The sequence below is a fragment of the Salvelinus fontinalis genome, chromosome 36 (genome assembly GCF_029448725.1).
Source record: "Salvelinus fontinalis isolate EN_2023a chromosome 36, ASM2944872v1, whole genome shotgun sequence".
In the NCBI taxonomy this organism is placed as follows: Eukaryota; Metazoa; Chordata; class Actinopteri; order Salmoniformes; family Salmonidae; genus Salvelinus; species Salvelinus fontinalis.
In genome coordinates, this window is record NC_074700.1 from 15,835,575 (window position 1) to 15,857,933 (window position 22,359).

General features: G+C 44.9%; 1 protein-coding gene across 9 annotated transcripts in view; it reads left to right on the top strand.

Moving 5' to 3' along the window:
* Positions 1 to 22,359, top strand: part of LOC129835285 (chromodomain-helicase-DNA-binding protein 3-like) — a 51,217-nt gene that overhangs the window by 25,392 nt on the left and 3,466 nt on the right. For 5 of the 9 annotated variants that reach the window (XM_055900848.1, XM_055900853.1, XM_055900851.1 and 2 more), the window contains exons 25-39: positions 342 to 519; positions 870 to 956; positions 1,383 to 1,471; positions 2,417 to 2,550; positions 2,788 to 2,932; positions 3,283 to 3,481; positions 6,078 to 6,241; positions 6,337 to 6,721; positions 6,892 to 7,029; positions 7,740 to 7,848; positions 8,246 to 8,378; positions 10,251 to 10,446; positions 11,002 to 11,165; positions 11,389 to 11,515; positions 14,222 to 21,665. In XM_055900848.1, coding sequence (XP_055756823.1) covers positions 342 to 519; positions 870 to 956; positions 1,383 to 1,471; positions 2,417 to 2,550; positions 2,788 to 2,932; positions 3,283 to 3,481; positions 6,078 to 6,241; positions 6,337 to 6,721; positions 6,892 to 7,029; positions 7,740 to 7,848; positions 8,246 to 8,378; positions 10,251 to 10,446; positions 11,002 to 11,165; positions 11,389 to 11,515; positions 14,222 to 14,451 — 2,478 coding nt within the window. In that variant the 3' untranslated portion in view covers positions 14,452 to 21,665. Of the gene's footprint in view, positions 1 to 341; positions 520 to 869; positions 957 to 1,382; positions 1,472 to 2,416; positions 2,551 to 2,787; positions 2,933 to 3,282; positions 3,482 to 6,077; positions 6,242 to 6,336; positions 6,722 to 6,891; positions 7,030 to 7,739; positions 7,849 to 8,245; positions 8,379 to 10,250; positions 10,447 to 11,001; positions 11,166 to 11,388; positions 11,516 to 14,221; positions 21,666 to 22,359 lie in introns of those variants that run through there. The other 4 variants (XM_055900852.1, XM_055900855.1, XM_055900856.1 and 1 more) reach the window with 2 other exon arrangements.

Below are 22,359 nucleotides of genomic sequence, written 5' to 3' on the forward strand. Positions count from 1 at the left end.
GAGAGAGGGGGAAGGGAGAGGTGAGGTTTTGGGGGGGAAGTTGGGGAATACCTCAGCTCCTTCAAAGTACCTGGCTACATGGTTCGAGAGGATAAGGTGATGTACAGAGAGAGCGATGGAGAGAAGCTGTTGGAGAGAGAATAGATAGATAACTTTACTGTTTTTGTATGCTTTAATGTATACAAAAATGTGTATGGCACTTTAGTGTACTTTTTAAAATATTTATCTATGTGTAAACTGTTAACACTGTCCATTGAGCTATTATATGGGTTTATAAGTAGATTATATCACACTGGTTATATGTAAACTGTTCTTCCATGTTCTTGCATGTGTGTATCCAGGTTGAGGAGGTGGAGCGTGAGATCATTAAGCAGGAGGAGTGTGTGGACCCAGAATACTGGGAGAAGCTGCTGAGACATCACTATGAGCAACAACAGGAGGACCTGGCTAGTAAACTGGGCAAGGGCAAGAGGAACCGCAAGCCTGTCAACTACAACGACGCAGCACAGGAGGACCAAGGTAGGTAGTTGGGAACCATCAGTCCTGGTTGAGATGGATGGAGGTGTCCTTTATGTTATTAGCATGCATCACTATGACAACATGGGCCATTTTGTACTGTCACACCTTAGGCATTCTGAATAACTTCTTCTTCTTTTTTATAATTAAAGAGGGGTTGGACTCCTCCTACTACTACTTTGTATTGGCCCATATATTGGTTCATCCATGATTGTTTTAAATAAAAGTTGTGCTCTTTGCTAGAATTAGATCATGTAATATGGTCTCTGTGCTATACGTTAGGTATTGCTAAATGGTAGCCGCATGGGGCCAGTGGGCCTAGCCTATTGACGGTACACCATGTGCTGTTTCAGAGTGGCATGCTGGTATTTCAGATAACCAGTCCGAGTACTCTGTGGGCTCTGAGGAGGAGGATGAAGACTTCGATGAGAGGCCAGAAGGTATGCCTAAGTACACAAGGCACAGACACATTTGGAATGAAGCCTCTTCTGTTGAATGTGTTGGGATGGATCACGTGTTAAACTCCTGTCCTCGACCGCTGAAGGTCTGCTGGTTTTAGCTCCTCCCTTGTACTTGATTGATTAGTAAGGAACTCCCCTCACCAGGTAGTCTAGGGCTAATTGGACAGAAATTGAAAGGAAATAATGAAAACCAGCAAACACACAGCCCTCCAGGTATTGAGTTTGACACCCCTGTAACAGATGGATGATTAGATTTCAGATGTTATGGCTGCTTCACTCAAGTACCATAATAACTATGCTGCTTACTCTCCTGATTTCTCCTCTCTTTCTCTCTCTGTCTCTCTGTCTCTCTGTCTCTCTCTCTCTCTCTCACCCCCCCTTCATATTCTCTCTATCTTCATCCAGGTTCTCGCCGACAGTCCCGTCGGCAGATGAGGAACGAGAGAGACAAGCCACTTCCCCCCCTGTTGGCCAGAGTAGGAGGAAACTTGGAGGTTAGAGACAACAACTTATCTGCTATTCTTGTTGAAATAAGAATTTATACATTCTGTATAAGGGTTATGAATATTATACAGTTGAAGTCGGATGTTTACATACACCTTAGCCAAATACATTTAAACTCCGTTTTTCACAATTCCTGACATTTAATCCTAGTAAAAATTCCCTGTCTTAGGTCAGTTAGGATCACCACTTTATTTTAAGAATGTGAAATGTCAGAAAAATAGTAGAGAGAATGATTTATTTCAGCTTTTATTTATTCATCACATTCCCAGTAGGTCAGAAGTTTACATACACTCAATTAGTATTTGGTAGCATTGCCTTTAAAATGTTTAGCTTGGGTCAAACGTTTCGGGTGGCCTTCCACAAGCTTCCCACAATAAATTGGGTGAATTTTGGCCCATTCCTCCTGACAGAACTGGTGTAACTGAGTAAGGTTTGTAGGCCTCCTTGCTCGCACATGCTTTTTCAGTTCTGCCCACACATTTTCTATAGGTGTGAGGTCAGGGCTTTGTGATGGCCTCTCCAATACCTTGACTTTGTTATTGACAGAGTTCATCTGTCCAGTGTCTGTGTTATTTTGCACATCTTAATATTTTATTTTTATTGGCCAATCTGAGAAATGGCTTTTTCTTGCAACTCTGCCTAGAAGGCCAGCATCGCGGAGTCGCCTCTTCACTGTTGATGTTGAGTTTGGTGTTTTGCGGGTACTATTTAATGAAGATGCCAGTTGAGGACTAGTGAGGCGTCTGTTTCTTAAACTAGACACCGTAATGTACTTGTCCTCTTGCTCAGTTTCTGATCAATTTGATGTTATTTTAATGGACAAAAAATGTGCTTTTCTTTCAAAAACAAGGACATTTCTAAGTGACCCCAAACTTTTGAACGGTAGGGTATGGTTATGAATGTAATGACGTCCTTATGTCCTCTCTCCCCTCAAGGTATTGGGCTTCAACACGCGCCAGAGGAAAGCCTTCCTAAACGCGGTGATGCGTTGGGGCATGCCCGCACAGGACGCCTTCTCCTGCCAGTGGCTGGTCAGAGACCTGAGGGGCAAGAGTGAGAAGGAGTTCAAGTGAGTGGAGTGGGACTGATATGGCATGGCGTCCTTATTGTTTGAGTCATAGGCAGGCTAAAGTATGAGCTTACACTGAGCTCTTCATGCTACAATGTTGCTGCTGGTCTGTTCCCTCTCTGTCGTCTGTTTTTCTCTCGTCCCCCTTTTTTGCTGCCTCTCTGCCTTGTTCTCTCCCTCACTTCTCTCATCTTATGTACCAATCTCTTCCCTCTCTCCTCCCTTTCTCTTTTCCAGGGCGTATGTCTCCCTGTTCATGCGTCACCTGTGTGAGCCCGTGGCCGACGGTGCCGAGACGTTTGCAGACGGCGTGCCGAGGGAGGGCCTGTGTCGGCAGCCTGTGCTCACCCGCATTGGGGTCATGTCCCTGGTCAAGAAGAAGGTCAGGGGTCAAAGTGTATCTTAGAAATCACAATGCTAAGCTAACAGGCTAGCTAGCTACATAAAACAGCAATTGTCTGTTTTTTGGCAAAGCTTTAATTGATTCAGACCTGTCAGACCAGAATCATATGAGGTAATACAGATATTTCACAGTTATTCAACTTCTTTCGTTTCCACTAAGACATTTTCCCAGACTGTGACTTCCTTGTAACATAATGATAAATCAATGAATAGACAGAAAATTAGGGTCAATTTCTTTCCAAGGGAAAGGGACTGTTGGCTAGAATAGAATTAGAACAGAACAGAATAAAATACTTTATTGCTTGATTTTGTCACAACCCCCTTCCTCAGATCCAGGAGTTTGAGCACATCAATGGGCGGTGGAGTCTTCCAGAACTGAAGCCAGAGATGAAGCCAGAGGCCCTGAGACCAGAGGTCAGTGTGTCTTCTTCCTCCAGAGCCTCCTCCCCTGGGGGGACCATGAAGACCGCTACGCCCACCCCTGACCCCAGCTGTACCTCAGACAACACCCCCTGCACCTCAAAACCAGGTGGGTGAACAAAGACATGCGCGCAGATGCAGGCACGCAGCTCACAGGATGCCCAGCAGAGGGCACTCAAGTCTGACTGTGATAACTGTGTGTCGAAACTACAGTAGGCTACATTCATCAATCTGACTCCATTATTATGTGGATAAATGCTACATGAAATGCGTGGTACGTTACAGAATAACACAGAGTAAATGACTATCACCAATAGGCTAAGACTTAACGTGGTTACACGTGTCTTCAGTTTAGAATAATCTCTGAGAGAAAGGGTCTGTACACATATGGGGCTCGATGAAATAAACCAAGTCTAAATATATAGCAATGTAATACTGGCACATTTTACCAGAGAAAACTCTGACCTTTTATCCAGGGAAAAAACTTAAGTCACCCCCACCCTAAATATACATGACTCAGCATTCTGCTGTTGAAAAACATAATGCATGACATCACACCCAGATATGAGTCAAATCAACTCAATTCAATTTGAATGTGCCTGAAACCGGTCAAACCGGTGACTTTGAAAATCCCTCAACACGGAATACATACAGTTGAAGTCGGAAGTTTACATACACTTAGGTTGGAGTCATTAAAAGTCGCTTTTCAACCACTCCACAAATTTCTTGTTCACAAAATATAGTTTTGGCAAGTCGATTAGGACATCTACTTTGTGCATGACACAAGGAATTTTTCCAACAATTGTTAACAGACAGATTATTTCACTTATAAATCACTGTATCACAATTCCAGTGCGTCAGAAGTTTACATACACTAAGATAACTGTGCCTTTAAACAGCTTGGAAAATTCCAGAAAACGATGTCATGGCTTTAGAAGCTTCTGATAGGCTAATTTACATAATTTGAGTCAATTGGAGGTGTACCTGTGGATGTATTTCAAGGCCTACTTTCAAACTCAGTGCCTCTTGGCTTGACATCATGGGAAAATCAAAAGAAATCAGTCAAGAAAAATTGTCGACCTCCACAAGTCTGGTTCATCCTTCGGAGCAATTTCCAAACGCCTGAAGGTACCACGTTCATCTGTACAAACAATAGTACGCAAGTGCTATTAGTACGCAACACCATGGGATCACACAGCCGTCATACCACTCAGGAAGGAGACGCGTTCTGTCTCCTAGAGATGAACGTACTTTGGTGCGAAAAGTGCAAATCAATCCCAGAACAACAGCAAAGGACCCTGTGAAGATGCTGGAGGAAGCAGGTACAAAAGTATCTATATCCACAGTGAAACGAATCCTTTATCGACATAACCTGAAAGGCCGCTCAACAAGGAAGAAGTCACTGCTCCAAGAACGCCATAAAAATGCCAGACTATGGTTTGCAACTGCACATGGGGACAAAGATTGTACTTTTTGGAGAAATGTCCTCTGGTCTGATGAAACAAAAATAGAACTGTTTGGCCATAATGACCATTGTTATGTTTGGAGGAAAAAGGGGGAGGCTTGCAAGCCGAAGAACACCATCCCAACCGTGAAGCACGGGGGTGGCAGCATCATATTGTGGGGGTGATTTGCTGCAGGAGCGACTGGTGCACTTCACAAAATAGATAGCATCATGATGAAGGAAAATGATCTGAAGACATCAGTCAGGAAGTTAAAGCTTGGTTGCAAATGGGTCTTCCAAATGGACAATGACCCCAAGAATATTTCCAAAGTTGTGGCAAAATGGCTTAAGGACAACAAAGTCAAGGTATTGGAGTGGCCATCACAAATCCATGACCTCAATCCTATAGAACATTTGTGGGCAGACATGAAAAAGCGTGTGCGAGCAAGGAGGCCTACAAACCTGACTCAGTTACACCAGCTCTCTTAGGAGGAATGGGCCAAAATTCACACAACTTGTTGTGGGATACTTGTGGAAAGCTACCCGAAACGTTTGACCCAAGTTAAACAATTAAATGGCAATGTTACCAAATACTAATTGAGTGTATGTAAACTTCTGACCCACTGGGAATGATGAAAGAAGTTAAAGCTGAAATAAATCATTCACTCTACTATTATTCTGAAATTTCACATCCTTAAAATAAAGTGGTGATCCTAACTGACCAAAGACAGGGAATTTTTACTTGGATTAAATGTCAGGAATTGTGAAAAACTGAGTTTAAATGTGTTTGGTTGAGGTGTATGTAAACATCCGACTTCAACTGTACATTGCAATAAGACACATCAAAAGGAATGGATATAATGCATTTCTAATCTCTTGAAACAAACCGAACACGACAATTGAAGTCGCATAAACATTCACAACATCAGGTCCGGTTTTAATCACTTTCCAGGAAACAAGTGGAATCTCCTGTAGGCCGCTGTCCTGTCGAGGGCTGGAGGTACGAGTTCAGGATGTACCATGCTCTTTGAAGCTCAAAGATGTGGCCGTCTATCCGGACAATATCATAAATATCATAAATTTTGATTGAATCATCACGCTGTGCTCCCGCGCCAGCCAGTCGCCGACGCGTCTGAATCACAGAGTCCAAGAAGGTCATCATCTTTCCTACTGTGTGTGTGTGTGTGCACGTGCGTGTGTGCGTGCGTGTGTGTGTGCACGTGAGTGAGAAATGACCCCCTTGCATGTGTGTTGTGTTCAGCTACCCCTGCTCCGTCGGACAAACTAGAGAAGAACGGGAAAGATGGAGAGAAGGAAGAGGAAGATGAGGAGGGTAAGGCCTCATCTGAGCCAGAGAAAGATGGCGAGAAGGAGAAGGACGAGGGGAAGGAGGAAGAGAGCAACAAGAGTGCAGACACTGAAGAGGTGAGAGATTGAACGTTATTAATTACACAGTTGACGGTCTTAATAAATCTTGCTACCAATAACTGTCACTGAACATTGTTTTGTCATGTCCCCAGCCTCCAATCTCTACCAAAGAAGCACTACAAGAATTATCCCCTTGCACAACAACAGACAAGGATGAGAAGGGTACAAAAGAGGAGGATGAGGGGAAAGAAACCAAAACGACTGACACCCCTCCGGCCCTAGTGGAGGAGAAGAAAGTTGAGGAGGAGAGTAAGGAGGAGGGGTTTTCCGGAGAAACAACTAAGCAAGGGTCGGAGGTCAAAGATGAGAAACCAGGTAGTGTAACACTCTCGCCTGGAGAGAAGGTGGAGGAGGAGAAAGAGAAGGTCAACAACAAGGAAAGAGACATGGAGAAGAGTGAGGAGGCCCCTGTCCTCACAGAAGGGCCAGACAACATGGAAAGGATGGAGCGACAGCAACCCTCTGACGTGAGGAAAGGTGAGTGACCTCACCTGTCCGTCCGTCCGTCTGTACATGTCTGTTAGTTAGTTAGTTAGTTAGTTAGTGACTCACTGACTAGTCACTAGTAGATAGGTATGGACTATTAGGTATAGTTCAATGGCATCCACTTATCTGAATGAACTGGCTTGTGTTTTTACTGCTCACAGAGGAAGTAAAAGGTGAAAAGGATGCTGGGAAAGAAGTGGCTAAGGAGGAGGTTGCCAAAGATGCCTTGCCGAAACCCCCCATCACCTCCCCCGAGCGGCGGCGCTTCATGTTCAACATCGCTGACGGGGGCTTCACGGGTAAATGAGCCCTATCATATGACCCCTGTCATGTCTGCTACTGTGTATTAGAACGGAAGCAGCCCTTAGCCGTGGTATATCGGCCATATATCACAAACCCCCGAGGTGCCTTGTTGCTGTTATAAACTAGTTACCAACGTAATTAGAGCAGTAAAAATACATGTTTTTTCATACCCGTGGTATACGGTCTGATATACCATGGCTGTCAGCCAATCAACATTCAGGGCTCAAACCACCCAGTTTAGAGGCAGAACTCACTGTGTCCTGGGTTGCTTCAACCTGAATTCAATGTTATGCTGATGATCCCCCACAAAGAGCTCCGCACACAGTAACTTAGTATCAAATCAAATCAAATCGGGTTGGTCACAGACACGTATTTAGCAGATGTTATTGCGGGTGTAGCGAAATGCTTGTATCATGGGTTGTTTTAACGTCAATGTTTTCAGTATCACAGGTTGCTATTATAACATTGACACACAAAGTTATGTTGACGATCCCCCACAAAGAGCTCCACACACAGTGGCGGATCACACTCAGTATCAGATGTTGTTTTAACATTGACACAGCATTATGCTGCTGTCCCTGTGCTCAGCAACATACACAGTGGCATAATACACTGAGTCCGTATCACTGGTTGTTATGACATTGACACAACGTTACGTGGATGTTATAACACTGACCCAACATTATGCTGACGTTTCACACTGCAGAGCTGCATACACTGTGGCAGAACGAGGAGCGGGCGGCCATCTCCTCCGGGAAGATGAATGAGATCTGGCACCGGCGACACGACTTCTGGCTGCTGGCGGGAATCGTACTGTATCCTTGACTGTGGTTGCCGCGGAGACCGTCTTGTCGTGTTTATTTATCTGTCATGCTGCGGCAGTGGCTTCGTGAGAAGTCCAACCGCCGGTGCATTTGTGTAGCAGAGAGGTATTAGATTGTATCTGCAGAAATCTACACATGGAATAGAGATTGGAACAGTCCATTCTGTTCTATTTGTATGAATTTACCAGAATGCCAAATATCGAATCCAACCCTAGCCCTCCTACCACAAGAAACAATAAAGATCTGAAAGGATTCAATAGGAATACGCTTGATGAGGATAGCCCTATTCATAGAAGTTGTGCTAAAATACTTATTACTACTGACAGACTAGGTGTTGCTTTGGCTAATGGTGTATTGAGCTGTATGACCCTTGACCCCTGCGTATCAGTCATGGCTATGCACGGTGGCAGGACATCCAGAACGATCCCCAGTTTGCTATCGTCAACGAGCCCTTCAAGTCGCAGGCCAACAAGGGCAACTTCCTTGAGATGAAGAACAAGTTCCTGGCCCGCCGCTTCAAGGTGAGACACCACATAACATGACATGTGACACAACATGACATAGTATGAGGGTGAAAAAACATGACATGGCATAACAGTGTAGCATGGTATAACCTTCATAGCATAGCATAACTAGAAGGCCTGGAAACACACCTGGAACCTACACATCAAATGACATACTATAACATTACCATAACATAACTATGACACAACAAAATCCAACAATGACACAGACAAGACCGTCAGGATTCAGGGCAAGATTTTGTACTATTCAATTAAGCAATAAGGCCCGAGGAGGTGTGGTATATGGCCAATATACCACGGCTAAGGACTGTTCTTATGCCTGACGCAACGCGGAGTTCCTGGATACATCCCTTAGCCATGGGATATTGGCCGTATATCACAAACCCCCGAGATGCCTTTTATTTTTATTTTATTTTTATTTCACCTTTATTTAACCAGGTAGGCTAGTTGAGAACAAGTTCTCATTTGCAACTGCGACCTGGCCAAGATAAAGCATAGCAGTGTGAACAGACAACAACAATAGAAACTGGTCACCAACGTAATTAGAGCAGTAAAATACATGTTTTGTCATACCCGTGGTATACGGTCTGATATACTATGGCTGTCAGCCAATCAGCATTCAGGGCTTGAACCACCCAGTTTATAATATCTAATAGAAAACATCTGTTTGAAGGATGTAAGAACAAGACAGACCCTATGAGAGACAGATATTGGGTTGACAGATCGGGTTGGTATTGCTGACCGGTGCATTTGTGAAATGGCACTCATCCTGTTTTTGACGGCCTCACATGTTTCATACCCTGACCTCAACATCCGCATTCTCTCTCTCTCTCTCTCTCTCTCTCTCTCTCTCTCTCTCTCTCTCTCTCTCTCTCTCTCTCTCTCTCTCTCTCTCTCTCTCTCTCTCTCTCTCTTTCTCCTTTCTCAGTCCTTCTCTCTCGCTCTCTCTTTCTCTCTCTCTCTCTCTCTCTCTCGCTCTCGCTCTCGCTCTCTCTTTCTCCTATCTCTGTCATTTCTCTCTCTCTCTCTTTCTCTTTCTTTCTTTCTCTCTCTTTCTTTCTTTCTCTTTCTTTCTCTCTGACCCCGAATTATGGTGTTGAATAAATCACAGCTGGCTAAAATAAAAATGTAAATATGAATATAATCTCTAGAATTTCTACAAACATGTCATCTATTGTTTTCCTCCTCATCCTCCTCCTCACCCCACACCCACCTATACGGTATTTCTCTACTCTCTATCTTTCTAACATCTTCCTCATTACAGTTCAGATCAATGAAATTCAATAGAACTGTATTGCCATGATAGATATACTGTATGTCAAAAAGCAGAAGAGTTTTATGATGGTCCGGCAGGTGGTTAGAGCATTGGGTCAGTAACCGAAAGGTTGCTGGATCGAATCCCTGAGCTGACAAGGTAAAAATCTGTCGTTCTGCCCCTGAACAAGGCAGTTAACGAACTGTTCCTAGGCTGACATTGTAAATAAGAACTTGTTCTTAACTGACTTGCCTAGTTAAATAAAAAATAAATAAAAGGAAAGAACTGACTGTAACAATGTGCGCTGGGAGTAAGTATTTTAATAAAATAAACGGAACATAATGCAAAACAAGAACCTTGAATAACGTACAGACATGAAACAGAAACAGAAACAATGACACCTGGGGAATGAACCACAGAGAGTAACATATATAGGGCAGGGAATCAAGGAAGTGATGGAGTCCAGGTGAGTCTAACGTCGCGCAGTTGTGCGTAACGATGGTAACAGGTGTGCGCTGTAACGAGCAGCCTGGTGACCTAGAGGCCGGAGAGGGAGCAGACGTGACACTGACTCTCCTTGTCTCTCCCTTCCCTCTCCCCCCCTCCCCCCCCAGTTATTAGAGCAGGCCCTGGTGATAGAGGAACAACTGAGACGGGCAGCCTACCTGAATATGACCCAGGACCCAGTCCACCCCGCCATGGCGTTGAACGCCCGTTATGCCGAGGTGGAGTGTCTGGCCGAGTCCCACCAACACCTCAGCAAGGAATCCCTGGCCGGGAACAAACCGGCCAACGCCGTGCTGCATAAAGGTGAGGGGGAGTGTGGAAGGGGGTGGAGGGAGGATAGTGTGTGTGTGTGTGTGTGTGTGTGTGTGTGTGTGTCTGTGTGTCTGTATGCATTTATATCAGTGATAAAGGAACACAGGCCCCCCCAGGCTATATGTTTTCAAGGTTCTTTGACCTAAATCTGTCCAGTAAGCCTCACAGAGCTGTTGCTGCCAGAGGCGAACATTTCACAATGTCATCATCAGGATAGAGTTACAATCTCAGAGGAGTTGGTATGTTTGTACTGTTAATTTGAAAGGACAACATACTTGGTACATTTTCAACTGTTAAATGATGTTGAAAAGGAATGTTCAATACTGGCGGACTGCAGAGTTTGAAGGCTTTGGTTCTAGTCCAGCACCAACACACCGGATTCTCTATGCACCGTGACTCACATTCGCTATGTGTCCCACTTCTAGTAGATAATGTACCCCGAACCCAGTGGAACTGAATAGTAGATGGTTGATGGTTGACTTAATAATAGTAAATGAAGAGGTGCCTGTTAACTGGAAACTGACCGTTGTGTTGGTGTAATGTCAGTGCTGAACCAGTTAGAGGAGCTGCTGAGCGACATGAAGGCTGACGTGACACGGCTCCCCGCCACGCTGTCCCGGGTCCCGCCCATCGCCGCACGCCTGCAGATGTCAGAGAGGAGCATCCTCAGCAGGCTGGCCAGCAAGGGCACTGACACACACCCGCCCCCGGTGAGCACACACGCGTGCAAGCGTACACACACGTACACACACACACACACACACACACACACACACACACACACACACACACACACACACACACACACACACACACACACACACACACACACACACACACACACACACACACACACACACACACACACAACCCCACACTGGTTAAGATATTCTGGCTTCTGATGACTTGATTTAAGATCTCCTCTCCCTCCAGACCATCCCTCCAGGACCCTACGCCACTCCTCAGAACTTTGGGCCCCCCTTCACCCCCACCCCCCCGGGAGTCTTACCCATGGGAGGAGCCAACTACAGCCAGATGCCTCCTGGATCCTTCGTATCAGGTCAGTGGCCCATACTGCACATATACCCATTCACTGAGAAGGGCTTTCCAAAACTACTGATGAAGGATTCACTGTTTATATCGGTTACGATTGACTTTAAGGGTGTCTACTCTGCAGCAGCTGCAATGTCCTCTGAAATCATTCATGGACTGTCTGATATAGTCAACAATTCACTAGAAAACCTTCATCAGTGGTGCTTTGGAAGAAGGCGTGTGTGCGTGCGTGCGTGCGTGCTCGATCCAAGTAGGTGGTCTGTACAGTCCAAATGGAGTAAACAGATAAATTTAGCTCAGTACACTGACACACATACACACACACACATACATACATACACACACACACACACTTTGTCTTCCAGAGCACCACTGATGAAGGTTTTCTAGTGAATTGTTGACTATATCAGACAGTCCATGAATGATTTCAGAGGACATTGCAGCTGCTGCAGAGTAGACACCCTTAAAGTCAATCGTAACCGATATAAACCTGCCCCGCAATGGACGGCCCAAGAAGCCCTGAGGATGGAGGGATGGAGAAGTATGTCACTATATTTGTGTTGATGTAGACCTAATAAGGTACAGTTCAGAATGCATTGGCTTCTGGCTTTGGCAACTTGGACAGATGGGTCAAATCTGTTCCAGATATGCATGGGGAATGTAGCATCTTTATATGGTCATACATTTTGTAGTGAGACATAATGTAGTGAAATATTTGCAGCTGTTGCTATATATAAATCATTGTGGTGAGGCTAGTACTTCTGTGTAGTAATCAGCATTTTTTTCTCAAATGGCACTGTGAGATTACTCCATGTTTTATATCACCCTCCTACGCACTGTTTATTGAAGAAAACAAAGTTGAGTACGTCTTACCCTCGTCTGTCATGATATAACCTGCCAATAAGGGAGACGCTTAGATCAGTGAGATCCACGTGATCCACTTCATCTTCCTCTCTGTCGTCGTTGTTGTTGACAGATGGCCACCTGAAGTAGTCAGGTTCACAGCCAATCACAATCTCGGATGTCAGAATATGTTTTGTCACTTTGGGGCAGACCCCCCCCCCCACCCCCGCCCCAGAACTGGAATGATATCATTCTATGGTGAATCCTAACTTCCACCTAAATGGAACTTTGACTTTGTCATGCGTTGAGTTCAATGTAGGTGCAAGTTAGGATTCTCTCCTTTATCTTTTCAACTCGATCATTCAAAAACCCTACAAATGCTTTTCTATCAGATGTTATGAACAAAGCTAGTAAAAATATTAAGGATTCTAGTACATTGGAACCCACCAACAATTTTGGAAGAATATTTGCAGATGTTTATTTTTTCCTCCTAAAGGTTTATTGTACTCATTAAAGTGTTTTTTAATTAAAATCTCCTAAACTCTCCACCTCAAAGGTTTGTTGGCTTATTATCCAGCTCCTTCGGACTTTCTTAGTCCTCTTCAACTGCCAATGATGGAATTTATTTTCCCTCAATTAGTTTGGCTACAGCAGATGTTGACCAGATACGTCTGCACTGGGGTGTGTTTGTGTTCCAAGACGTTTTGTAATGTAATAGAGATATGTGGTGAAACCTGATACTCTCGACTGGTATTACCTTGTAATTGGCCTGACCCAGTGTGCTGTCCAGTCCAGTCTGTCTGTAGCGTGGGCTCTGTCTGTATTCCAACGTCTTGATTTATGTAATTGCAGAGGGACCCGTCTGTCAGAGACATAGTATTTTTGGGAGCTTTTTCTGAGCATCTCATTGCAGTGCAGTTTCGTACCGAGTTGCGGTGCCAAGATACAATTCAGTCTCCAGGGACTTTTGTACAAAGGTATTTTAAGAGGACACCAAACCACACAGAAGTTACTTGTGTAAACTCCTTGTTGGGACTTGTAAACTAGATCTCTCTTAGACCGAGCTGAATGTTGGGCTGAACGCTGGTGTTCAGAAATAGTCGCCAGATCGCCCGCCGTCTGTTCTCCGTGGGTGTTGAGTCTGAGTGGACCGTGCCGAGCTGAATGCTGTCTGAACGCACAGACGAACGCGCTGAACTCTCTCTCTCTCTCTCTCTCTCTGGAGAGAGCTATACATATTTGGTACATGGGGCCGCATTGAGTTTGTTGTCTTGGTTGTTGGTACTGACCCCTTTTTAGAGAGAAGGAAAAAAGGTAGAGGGAGATGAGGAGAGATATGAGAGAGAGGGTGAGGGAGAACAACTGAATGAAAAAAAACAAGCAAACACTTAGGGGACCTCATAATAACCTCCTAATAACCTCAACAGTCTGTTAACCTCATCCTAGTCCTGAGTACGCAAAGCTGCTGCTGTCTCAAAGTAAACAATGTCTGTCTGCCCTGCTTCTTTTCTCATCATGTAACTTTAAGCTACATTTGGTGAACTCCAAACAAAAACGCATGACATATTGGACTCTCATACCAGTCACTTTCTGTGCTTTTCAACAGTCCTGAATTGTGGGAACACAAACTTTCAACAACATTGAAAGTCCTCCAAAATGCATTGCCCTCTGGGAATTATAACCGTGGTTGTCGTTGTTTCCATGACACCTCGAGGAAACTGACCCTCTCAGTATTGGAGTGTTGAGGGCCAGACAGAGTGTCTCTGCTACGGTACTGCCTGACTGTCACTCGTGTTGCCGTGGCCACCCCTACCTCTCCCTCCCAGTCCCACCCAGTCTCTACAGCTCTGCCGCTTGTCTGCCCCCACAGAAGCCCCAGAAGCCCCGGGTGGCGGTGGCGCCGGCTTCCTGAAGACCAAGGAGCACAACATCATTCAGCGGCAGCGTGTGGTCGACCTGTGGAAGGACGGCAAGTCGGAGGGGTCCATAGGGCAGGAGCTGAGGATGCCTAAGTCCACGGTGCACAGCATCATCGTCAAGTATCGTCTCAGTAACACTGTGGAGAACCTGCCCCGCAATGGACGGCCCAAGAAACCCTGAGGATGGAGGGATGGAGAAGTACAGAGAAACTCTGAGGATGGAGGGATGGAGAAGTACAGAGAAACCCTGAGGATGGAGGGATGGAGAAGTACAGAGAAACTCTGAGGATGGAGGGATGGAGAAGTACAGAGAAACTGAGGATGGAGGGATGGAAAAGTACAGAGAAACTCTGAGGATGGAGGGATGGAGAAGTACAGAGAAACCCTGAGGATGGAGGGCTGGAGAAGTACAGAGAAACCCTGAGGATGGAGGGATGGAGTACAGAGAAACTCTGAGGGTGGAGGGATGGAGAAGTACAGAGAAACCCTGAGGATGTAGGGATGGAGAAGTACAGAGAAACTCTGAGGATGGAGGGATGGAGAAGTACAGAAAAACCCTGAGGATGAAGAGATGGAGAGAGAGAAACCCTGAGGGTGGAGGGATGGAGAAGTACAGAAAAACTCAGAGAGAGAGAGGTGAATTGTCTGGCCCAAAAATAGAGGGAGAAAGAGCAGAGGAAAGAGGCCTAAAAGCTGACCCTGGAGGAGAAATGTTGGCAGAGAGGGGAAAAAACGAGAGTATGTTAATGTAATCAAGAGAGAATGTAGGTATGAACAGCTGAAAGAACAAAAAATGCAAAGAAAGGGGAGATTTGTCCTTTTTCATCCCTCCTTCCCTGTGTCAGACAAATCTACTGGCCCGTTCTGCTCCCGACCCCGGCCGCAACGTTTCCCTTCCGGAATCCTTCTTTATCCAATGGCGGAGTGAACGAGTCTGACCCCGCCCTCCTTTATTCTTCCTCAATCCCTCTCTCAGTCCTGCACAACTCCTCATCCCCCACTCCCTCTCTCTTTCTCTCTCACACACACACTCACACTCCCAAACACCGCAGACCTCACACACAACATGACCTAAACCTATTAAGACGACTTTCTCTTTCCGTAGCCACCCTCCTATGTTCAATACAATACACTGGGATGCAAAGGCAAGCCAAAGTGGACCTTCCTGGAGTTTCTCATTTCAACCAACAGAGCAGGAGAAATGAATGACTTCTAAGTATAACACACTCCTTTCCCTGAACTCTGTCAGCCCTCGGCATTCCACCCCCGACCAACCATAAAGGAGCATAGATGGAGAGACAAAAACAACTTCCTGTTTTTATATTGTTGTCGTTGTAATGAACCAATCAACATGAGATGTTGAGAGGACAGCACCCAATGGGAAGAGAGCTTGGTGTAGAGACATGTAATCTTTGTACTGTATTGACCAATCATACTTACTGTAGCACCTTTATATGAGGTCACTTTATCTTGATGGATGTAAGAAGGAAACAGGGGCAATGGGGGATCTGGTATTGGGATGAGGATGTAGTGTACACTCGTAGAAAAAAGGGATCCACAAGGGTTCTTTGGCTGTCCCCAAAACAGAACCCTTTTTGGTGTCAGGTAGAACCCTTTTGGGTTCCATGTAGAACCCTCTGTGGGAATCAAATCAAACCAAATCAAATTGTATTTGTCAAATGCGCCGAATTCAACAGGTGTAGACCTTACAGGGAAATGCTTACTTACAAGCCCGTAACCAACAATGCAGTTTTAAGAAAAACAAGTGTTAAGTAAAAAATAAATAAGTAAAAAAATATATATATATTTTTTAAATTATAGAGCAGCAGTAAAAGAATAATAGCTAGGCTATTGGGTTCTACATGTAACCCAAAATATATTTTACCTTGAACCAAAAGGGGTCTACCTCGAATCAACAAGGGTTCTTCAAGGGGTTCTCCTATGGGGACACCCGAAGAACCCTTTTAGGTTCTAGATAGCACCTTTTGTTCGAAGAGTGTAGTGTCATGAAGTGTGTCTGTGTGAAAAAGTTCTCAGCTGGCGTTTCCTGTACTTCAAAGCACAAAGCGTGGCTCGACTTGTCGACCCAAATTCCTTAATGGAGCGACATTACAAAGAGATTAGGTTGGATCTGAAGAAGGGAAAGTGATAATGTATAGGACATGCCTGTGCACAAACACAAATTACACATACAGTGCCTTCTGAAAGTATCCAGAACCCTTGACTTTTTCTACATTTTGTTATGTCACAGACTTATTCTAAAATTGATGAAATGGTTTTTTCCCCCGCATCAATCTACACACAATACCCCATAATGACAAAGCAAAAACGGGTTATTCAAATGTTTTGAAAATGTATTCAAAATAAAAAACGGAAATATTACATTTACATAATTATTCAGACCCTTTACTCGGTACTTTGTTGAAGCCCCTTTGTCAGCGATTACAGCATCGAGTCTTCTTGGGTATGACGCTACAAGCTTGGCACACCTGTATTTGGGGAGTTTCTCCCATTCTTCTCTGCAGATCCTCTCAAGCCCTGTCAGGTTGGATGGGGAGCGTTTCCTCCAGACGTGACGCTTGGCATTCAGGCCAAAGAGTTCAATCTTGGTTTCGTCAGACCAGAGAATCTTGTTTCTCATGCTCTGAGAGTCCTTTAGGTGTCTTTTGGCAAACTCCAAACGGGCTGTCATGTGCCTTTTACTGAGGAGTGGCTTCCGTCTGGCCATTCTACCATAAAGGCCTGATTGGTGGAGTGCTCCAGAGATGGCTGTCCTTCCGGAAGGTTCTCCCATCTCCACAGAGGAACTCTAGAGCTCTGTCAGTGACCATCAGATTCTTGGTCACCACCCTGACCATTGCCCTTCTCCCCCGATAGCTCAGTTTGGCTGGGCGGCCAGCTCTAGGAAGAGTCTTGGGGGATCCAAAGTTCTTCCACTCAAAATGTATGGAGGCCACCGTGTTTTTGGGGACCTCCAATGCTGCAGAAATGTTCTGGTACCCATCCCCAGATCTGTTCCTTCACACAATCCTGTCTCGGAGCTCAACGGCCAATTAATTCGGCCTCAAGGCTTGGTTTTTGCTCTGACATGCAATGTCAACTGCGGGACCTTATCTAGACAGGTGTGTGCCTTTCCAAATCATGTCCAATCAATTGAACTTACCACAGCTGGATTCCAATCAAGTTGTGGAAACATCTCAAGGATGATCAATGGAAACAGGATGCACCTGAGCTCAATTTCGAATCTCACAGCAAAGGGTCTGAATACGTATGTAAATAAGGTATTTCTGTTTTTGTTTTTTTATATACATTTTCAAACATTTCTAAAAACCTGTTTTTGCCTTGTGATTATGGGGTATTATGTGTAGATTGCTGGGGGGAAAAAGCATATTTAATACATAAGGATAAGGCTGTAACTAAATAAAATGTGGAAAAAGTGAAGGGGTCTGAATACTTTGAGAATGCACTGTATATGTGAACACACACACACACACACACACACACACACACACACACACACACACACACACAAATCCATACATCACACATATCTGACAGTGTAATTGTGGATATTCTTGTATGTTATCCTAAGTGGAGCTGCAAGTCTCTCTCCAAGACTGCTCTCGTCCTAAATGGACAACTATAAATCCCTGTGAACTCCAAAACCTCTGCTGCCTGCGCTCGTTTGTGTTGCCAGGTCTTCTCCCCCTCCTCTGTTCATGGTTTTCATTTCTCTCTGAGGTGAATGATAGATGCACCAGCGCAGTGTCTGTTTAGACAAGCAGGACAGAACACTCTCTCGCCTTCTCGCCTTTCTCTTCTCCCCCCTCTCTCTTGCTCTCTCTCATTCTCTCTGATAGGCCAGAAACAGCCGCTTGAACAAAGGAAACACAGGTAGAACAGAATGAACAAGGGATTAGACTACACTCCCGAGGAGGGAGAGAGAGGAGGAGGGGGAGAGATAGGGGAGTGAAGTTGTGAAAGTGCTGGATTGGTGAACAGGCTGACTTTGGAGTCAGAGAGAGAAAAAGAGAAAGGGGGAGGAGGGAGGGAGAAAGATATCTGTGGATCGGTTTCGAGTGAAGTATATGATATGAAAACCTTTATCTTGTAACAGCACAAGTGATCCATTACATTCCCCTCACTCACATTCTCGCTCTCTCTCTCTCCCTCTCTACCTCCTCCCGCTGTCTTTCTTCATCTCTCTCTTTTATTCTCTAAATTATTACATCTTTCATCTCCCTGTCTCTCCCTCTGTTTCCTTCTCTCTTTGCCTCCCCCCCCTCTTTCTCCAACTTTCCAGCTTTATTTGTATTACTCGTTATCAGATTTGAACTCACACACACAGTCACACAGCTCTAAGTTAAGTAGTCCGTCTGCCTTCCTTCCCTTGCATTGGCCTCCACTGGGCCACATGCCATACGGTGTCCCTGTACCCCCCCTCAGTCTCTCTCTGGCTGGACGTACAGCAGCCACAGCCACAGCAGCGGTAGTTATCATTATCATCGCACCCATTGCTCTCCTACAGTACACTATCAGTGCTTTGATCTAGACAGCGGGTGTTATGACAGTGTATGCCTCTCCGGGGCCAGAGACCAGCCGAAGCAGACAGGCCTGGGTCTGTTTGTGATAGACCACCACCTCCAGGAGAGTTTAGCCTCCAGGAGTGAGTTTGAGGTCATGACTACCATCCGTTTATAACTATGACAGTGAATCGAAAGGGAAATGGATGTATATCTTGTTGTAGGTTTCCTGCGCAAACTAATGACAAGCAGTGTGTGTGTGTACGAGTACATGTGTGTTTTTGTGGTGTCCCCGCAGTTAACATGTTGGATGGAGGTGAAGGGACAGTAGCAGCAGACTTTATATACCTCAGTTTAGCATATGCTAGTCTGCTCCGAGACACACGTGTTGGCTTGAGGCTACAGATCTACTTGGCAAGGTGGAAGCTTAAACGCGGTCCTTCCTCTGGATTTGTGGTGTTCCACTACCTATTGGTGTAGTGTGTGTGTGTGTGTGTGTTTGTGTGTGTATGTGTGTGTTTTGCAACTGTATTTGTAAGTGTATGCCAGCCCCATATTCCTCAAGCAGACCCCCATTAAGCATCGACTATATCAACTGTTTTTAAGTTCGGTTTTGTTTTATAATTCGTAAGTTTACATACACTTAGGTTGGAGACATTAAAACTCGTTTTTCAACCACTCCACAAATTTCTTGTTAACAAACTATAGATTCGGCAAGTCGGTTAGGACATCTACTTTGTGCATGACACAAGTAATTTTCCCAACAATTGTTTACAGACAGATTATTTCACTTATAATTCACTGTATCACAATTCTAGTGGGTCAGACATTTACATACACTAAATTGACTGTGCCTTTAAACAGCTTGGAAAATTCCAGAAAATTATGTCATGGCTTTCGAAGGTTCTGATAATTGACATCGTTTGAGTCAATTGGAGGTATACCTGTGGATGTATTTCAAGGCCTACCTTCAAACTCAGTGCCTCTTTGCTTGACATCATGGGAAAATCTAAAGAAATCAGCCAAAACCTCAGAAAATAAATTGGAAACCTCCACAAGTCTGGTTCATCCTTGGAAGCAATTTCCAAATGCCTGAAGGTACCACGTTCATCTGTACAAACAATAGTACACAAGTATAAACACCATGGGACCACGCAGTTCTCATACCGCTCAGGAAGGAGACGCGTTCTGTCTCCTAGAGAGGAACGTACTTTGGTGCGAAAAGTGCAAATCAATCCCAGAACAACAGCAAAGGACCTTGTGAAGATGCTGGAGGAAACAGGTACAAAAGTATCTATATCCACAGTAAAACGAGTCCTATATCGACATAACCTGATAGGCCGCTCAGCAAGGAGGAAGCCCCTGCTCCAACACCGCCATAAAAAAGCCAGACTACGGTTGGCAACTGCACATGGGAACAGCGATCATACTTTTTGGAGAAATGTCCTCTGGTCTGATGAAACAAAAATAGACCTGTTGGGCCATAATGATCATTGTTATGTTTGGAGAAAAAAGGGTGAGGCTTGCAAGCTGAATAACACCATCCCAACCGTGAAGCATGGGGGTGGCAGCATCATATTGTGGGGGTGCTTTGCTGCAGGAGGGACTGGTGCACTTCACAAAATAGATGACATCATGAGGACGGGAAATTATGTGGATATATTGAGACATCAGACATCAAGACATCAGTCAGGAAGTTAAAGCTTGGTCGCAAATGGTTCTTCCAAATGGACAATGACCACAAGCATACTTCCAAAGTTGTGGCAAAATGGCTTAAGGACAACAAAGTCAAGGTATTGGAGTGGCCATTACAAAGCCCTGACCTCAAGCCCTGACCTCAATCCTCTGCCCACACAATCCTATAAATGTGTGGGCAGAACTGAAAAAGCATGTGCAAGCAAGGAGGCCTACAAACCTGACGCAATTACACCAGCTCTGTCAGGAGGAATGGACCAAAATTCACCCAACTTATTGTGGGAAGCTTGTGGAAGGCTACCCAAAACGTTTGACCCAAGTTAAACAATTTAAAGGCAATGCTACCAAATACTAATTGAGTGTATGTAAACTTCAGACCCACTGAGAATGTGATGAAATAAATACTGAAATAAATCATTCTCTCTACTATTATTCTGACATTTCACATTCTTAAAATAAAGTGGTGATCCTATCTGACCTAAGACAGGGAATTTTTTACTAGGTTAATTGTCAGGAATTGTGAAAAACGGAGTTGAAATGTATTTGGCTAAGGTGTACTTCCGACTTCAGCTGTAGTTATTCTGAATGTATATGCCAGCTCGCTCATTAAGAAGGTTGTCATACGTGCTCGGAAGCAAATGGTGTGTATCATTCTGTTCATCAGTGTAGTACGTGCTGTCTCTCTCTCTACCTCTCTTTTTCTCCCCCTCTCTCCCTCCCCCTCTCTCTCTACCTCTCTTTTTCTCCCCCTCTCTCTCTCTCTCTTTTTCTCCCCCTCTCCCTCTCTTTTTCTCCCCCTTTCTCTCTCCCTCTTTTTCTCCCCCTCTCTCTCCCTCTCTTTTTCTCCCCCTCTCTCTCTCTCTCTCCCTCTCTCTCACTCCCTCTATCTTGATTTTCTTTTCTCTTTCACACGTTTCCTGATGCTGAGCGTTCAGGGTAAAGATTAAGAGAGTGATGGCGTGTGACATTGTGATCATTCTTGTGGAGGACGGGGCTTTGATTCAGCACAACATGCCTTGACCTCTGTTAATCATGGAATGGAGAAACATTTTAAGTCGGACATCAAACAAAGTCCAGGGTTTAATGTGGTCTGTCTGTCTGTCTGTCTGTCTGTCTGTCTGTCTGTCTGTCTGTCTGTCTGTCTGTCTGTCTGTCTGTCTGTCTGTCTGTCTGTCTGTCTGTCTGTCTGTCTGTCTGTCTGTCTGTCTGTCTGTCTGTCTGTCTGTCTGTCTGTCTGTCTGTCTGTCTGTCTGTCTGTCTGTCTGTCTGTCTGTCTGTCTGTCTGTCTGTCTGTCTGTCTGTCTGTCTGTCTGTCTGTCTGTCTGTCTGTCTGTCTGTCTGTCTGTCTGTCTGTCTGTCTGTCTGTCTGTCTGTCTGTCTGTCTGTCTGTCTGTCTGTCTGTCTGTCTGTCTGTCTGTCTGTCTGTCTGTCTGTCTGTCTGTCTGTCTGTCTGTCTGTCTGTCTGTCTGTCTGTCTGTCTGTCTGTCTGTCTGTCTGTCTGTCTGTCTGTCTGTCTGTCTGTCTGTCTGTCTGTCTGTCTGTCTGTCTGTCTGTCTGTCTGTCTGTCTGTCTGTCTGTCTGTCTGTCTGTCTGTCTGTCTGTCTGTCTGTCTGTCTGTCTGTCTGTCTGTCTGTCTGTCTGTCTGTCTGGGCGGGCGTGCTTGTCCAAATGTTTCTGAATATACCGTATGCATGTACGCTGAGTGTGCAAATCATTAGGAACACCTTCCTAATATTGAGTTGCACCCCTTTTGCCTTCAGAACAGCCTCAATTCTACAAGGCGTCGAAAGTGTTCCACAGGGATGCTGGTCCATGTTGACTCCAATGCTTCCCACAGTTGTGTCAAGTTGGCTGGTGGACCATTCTTGATA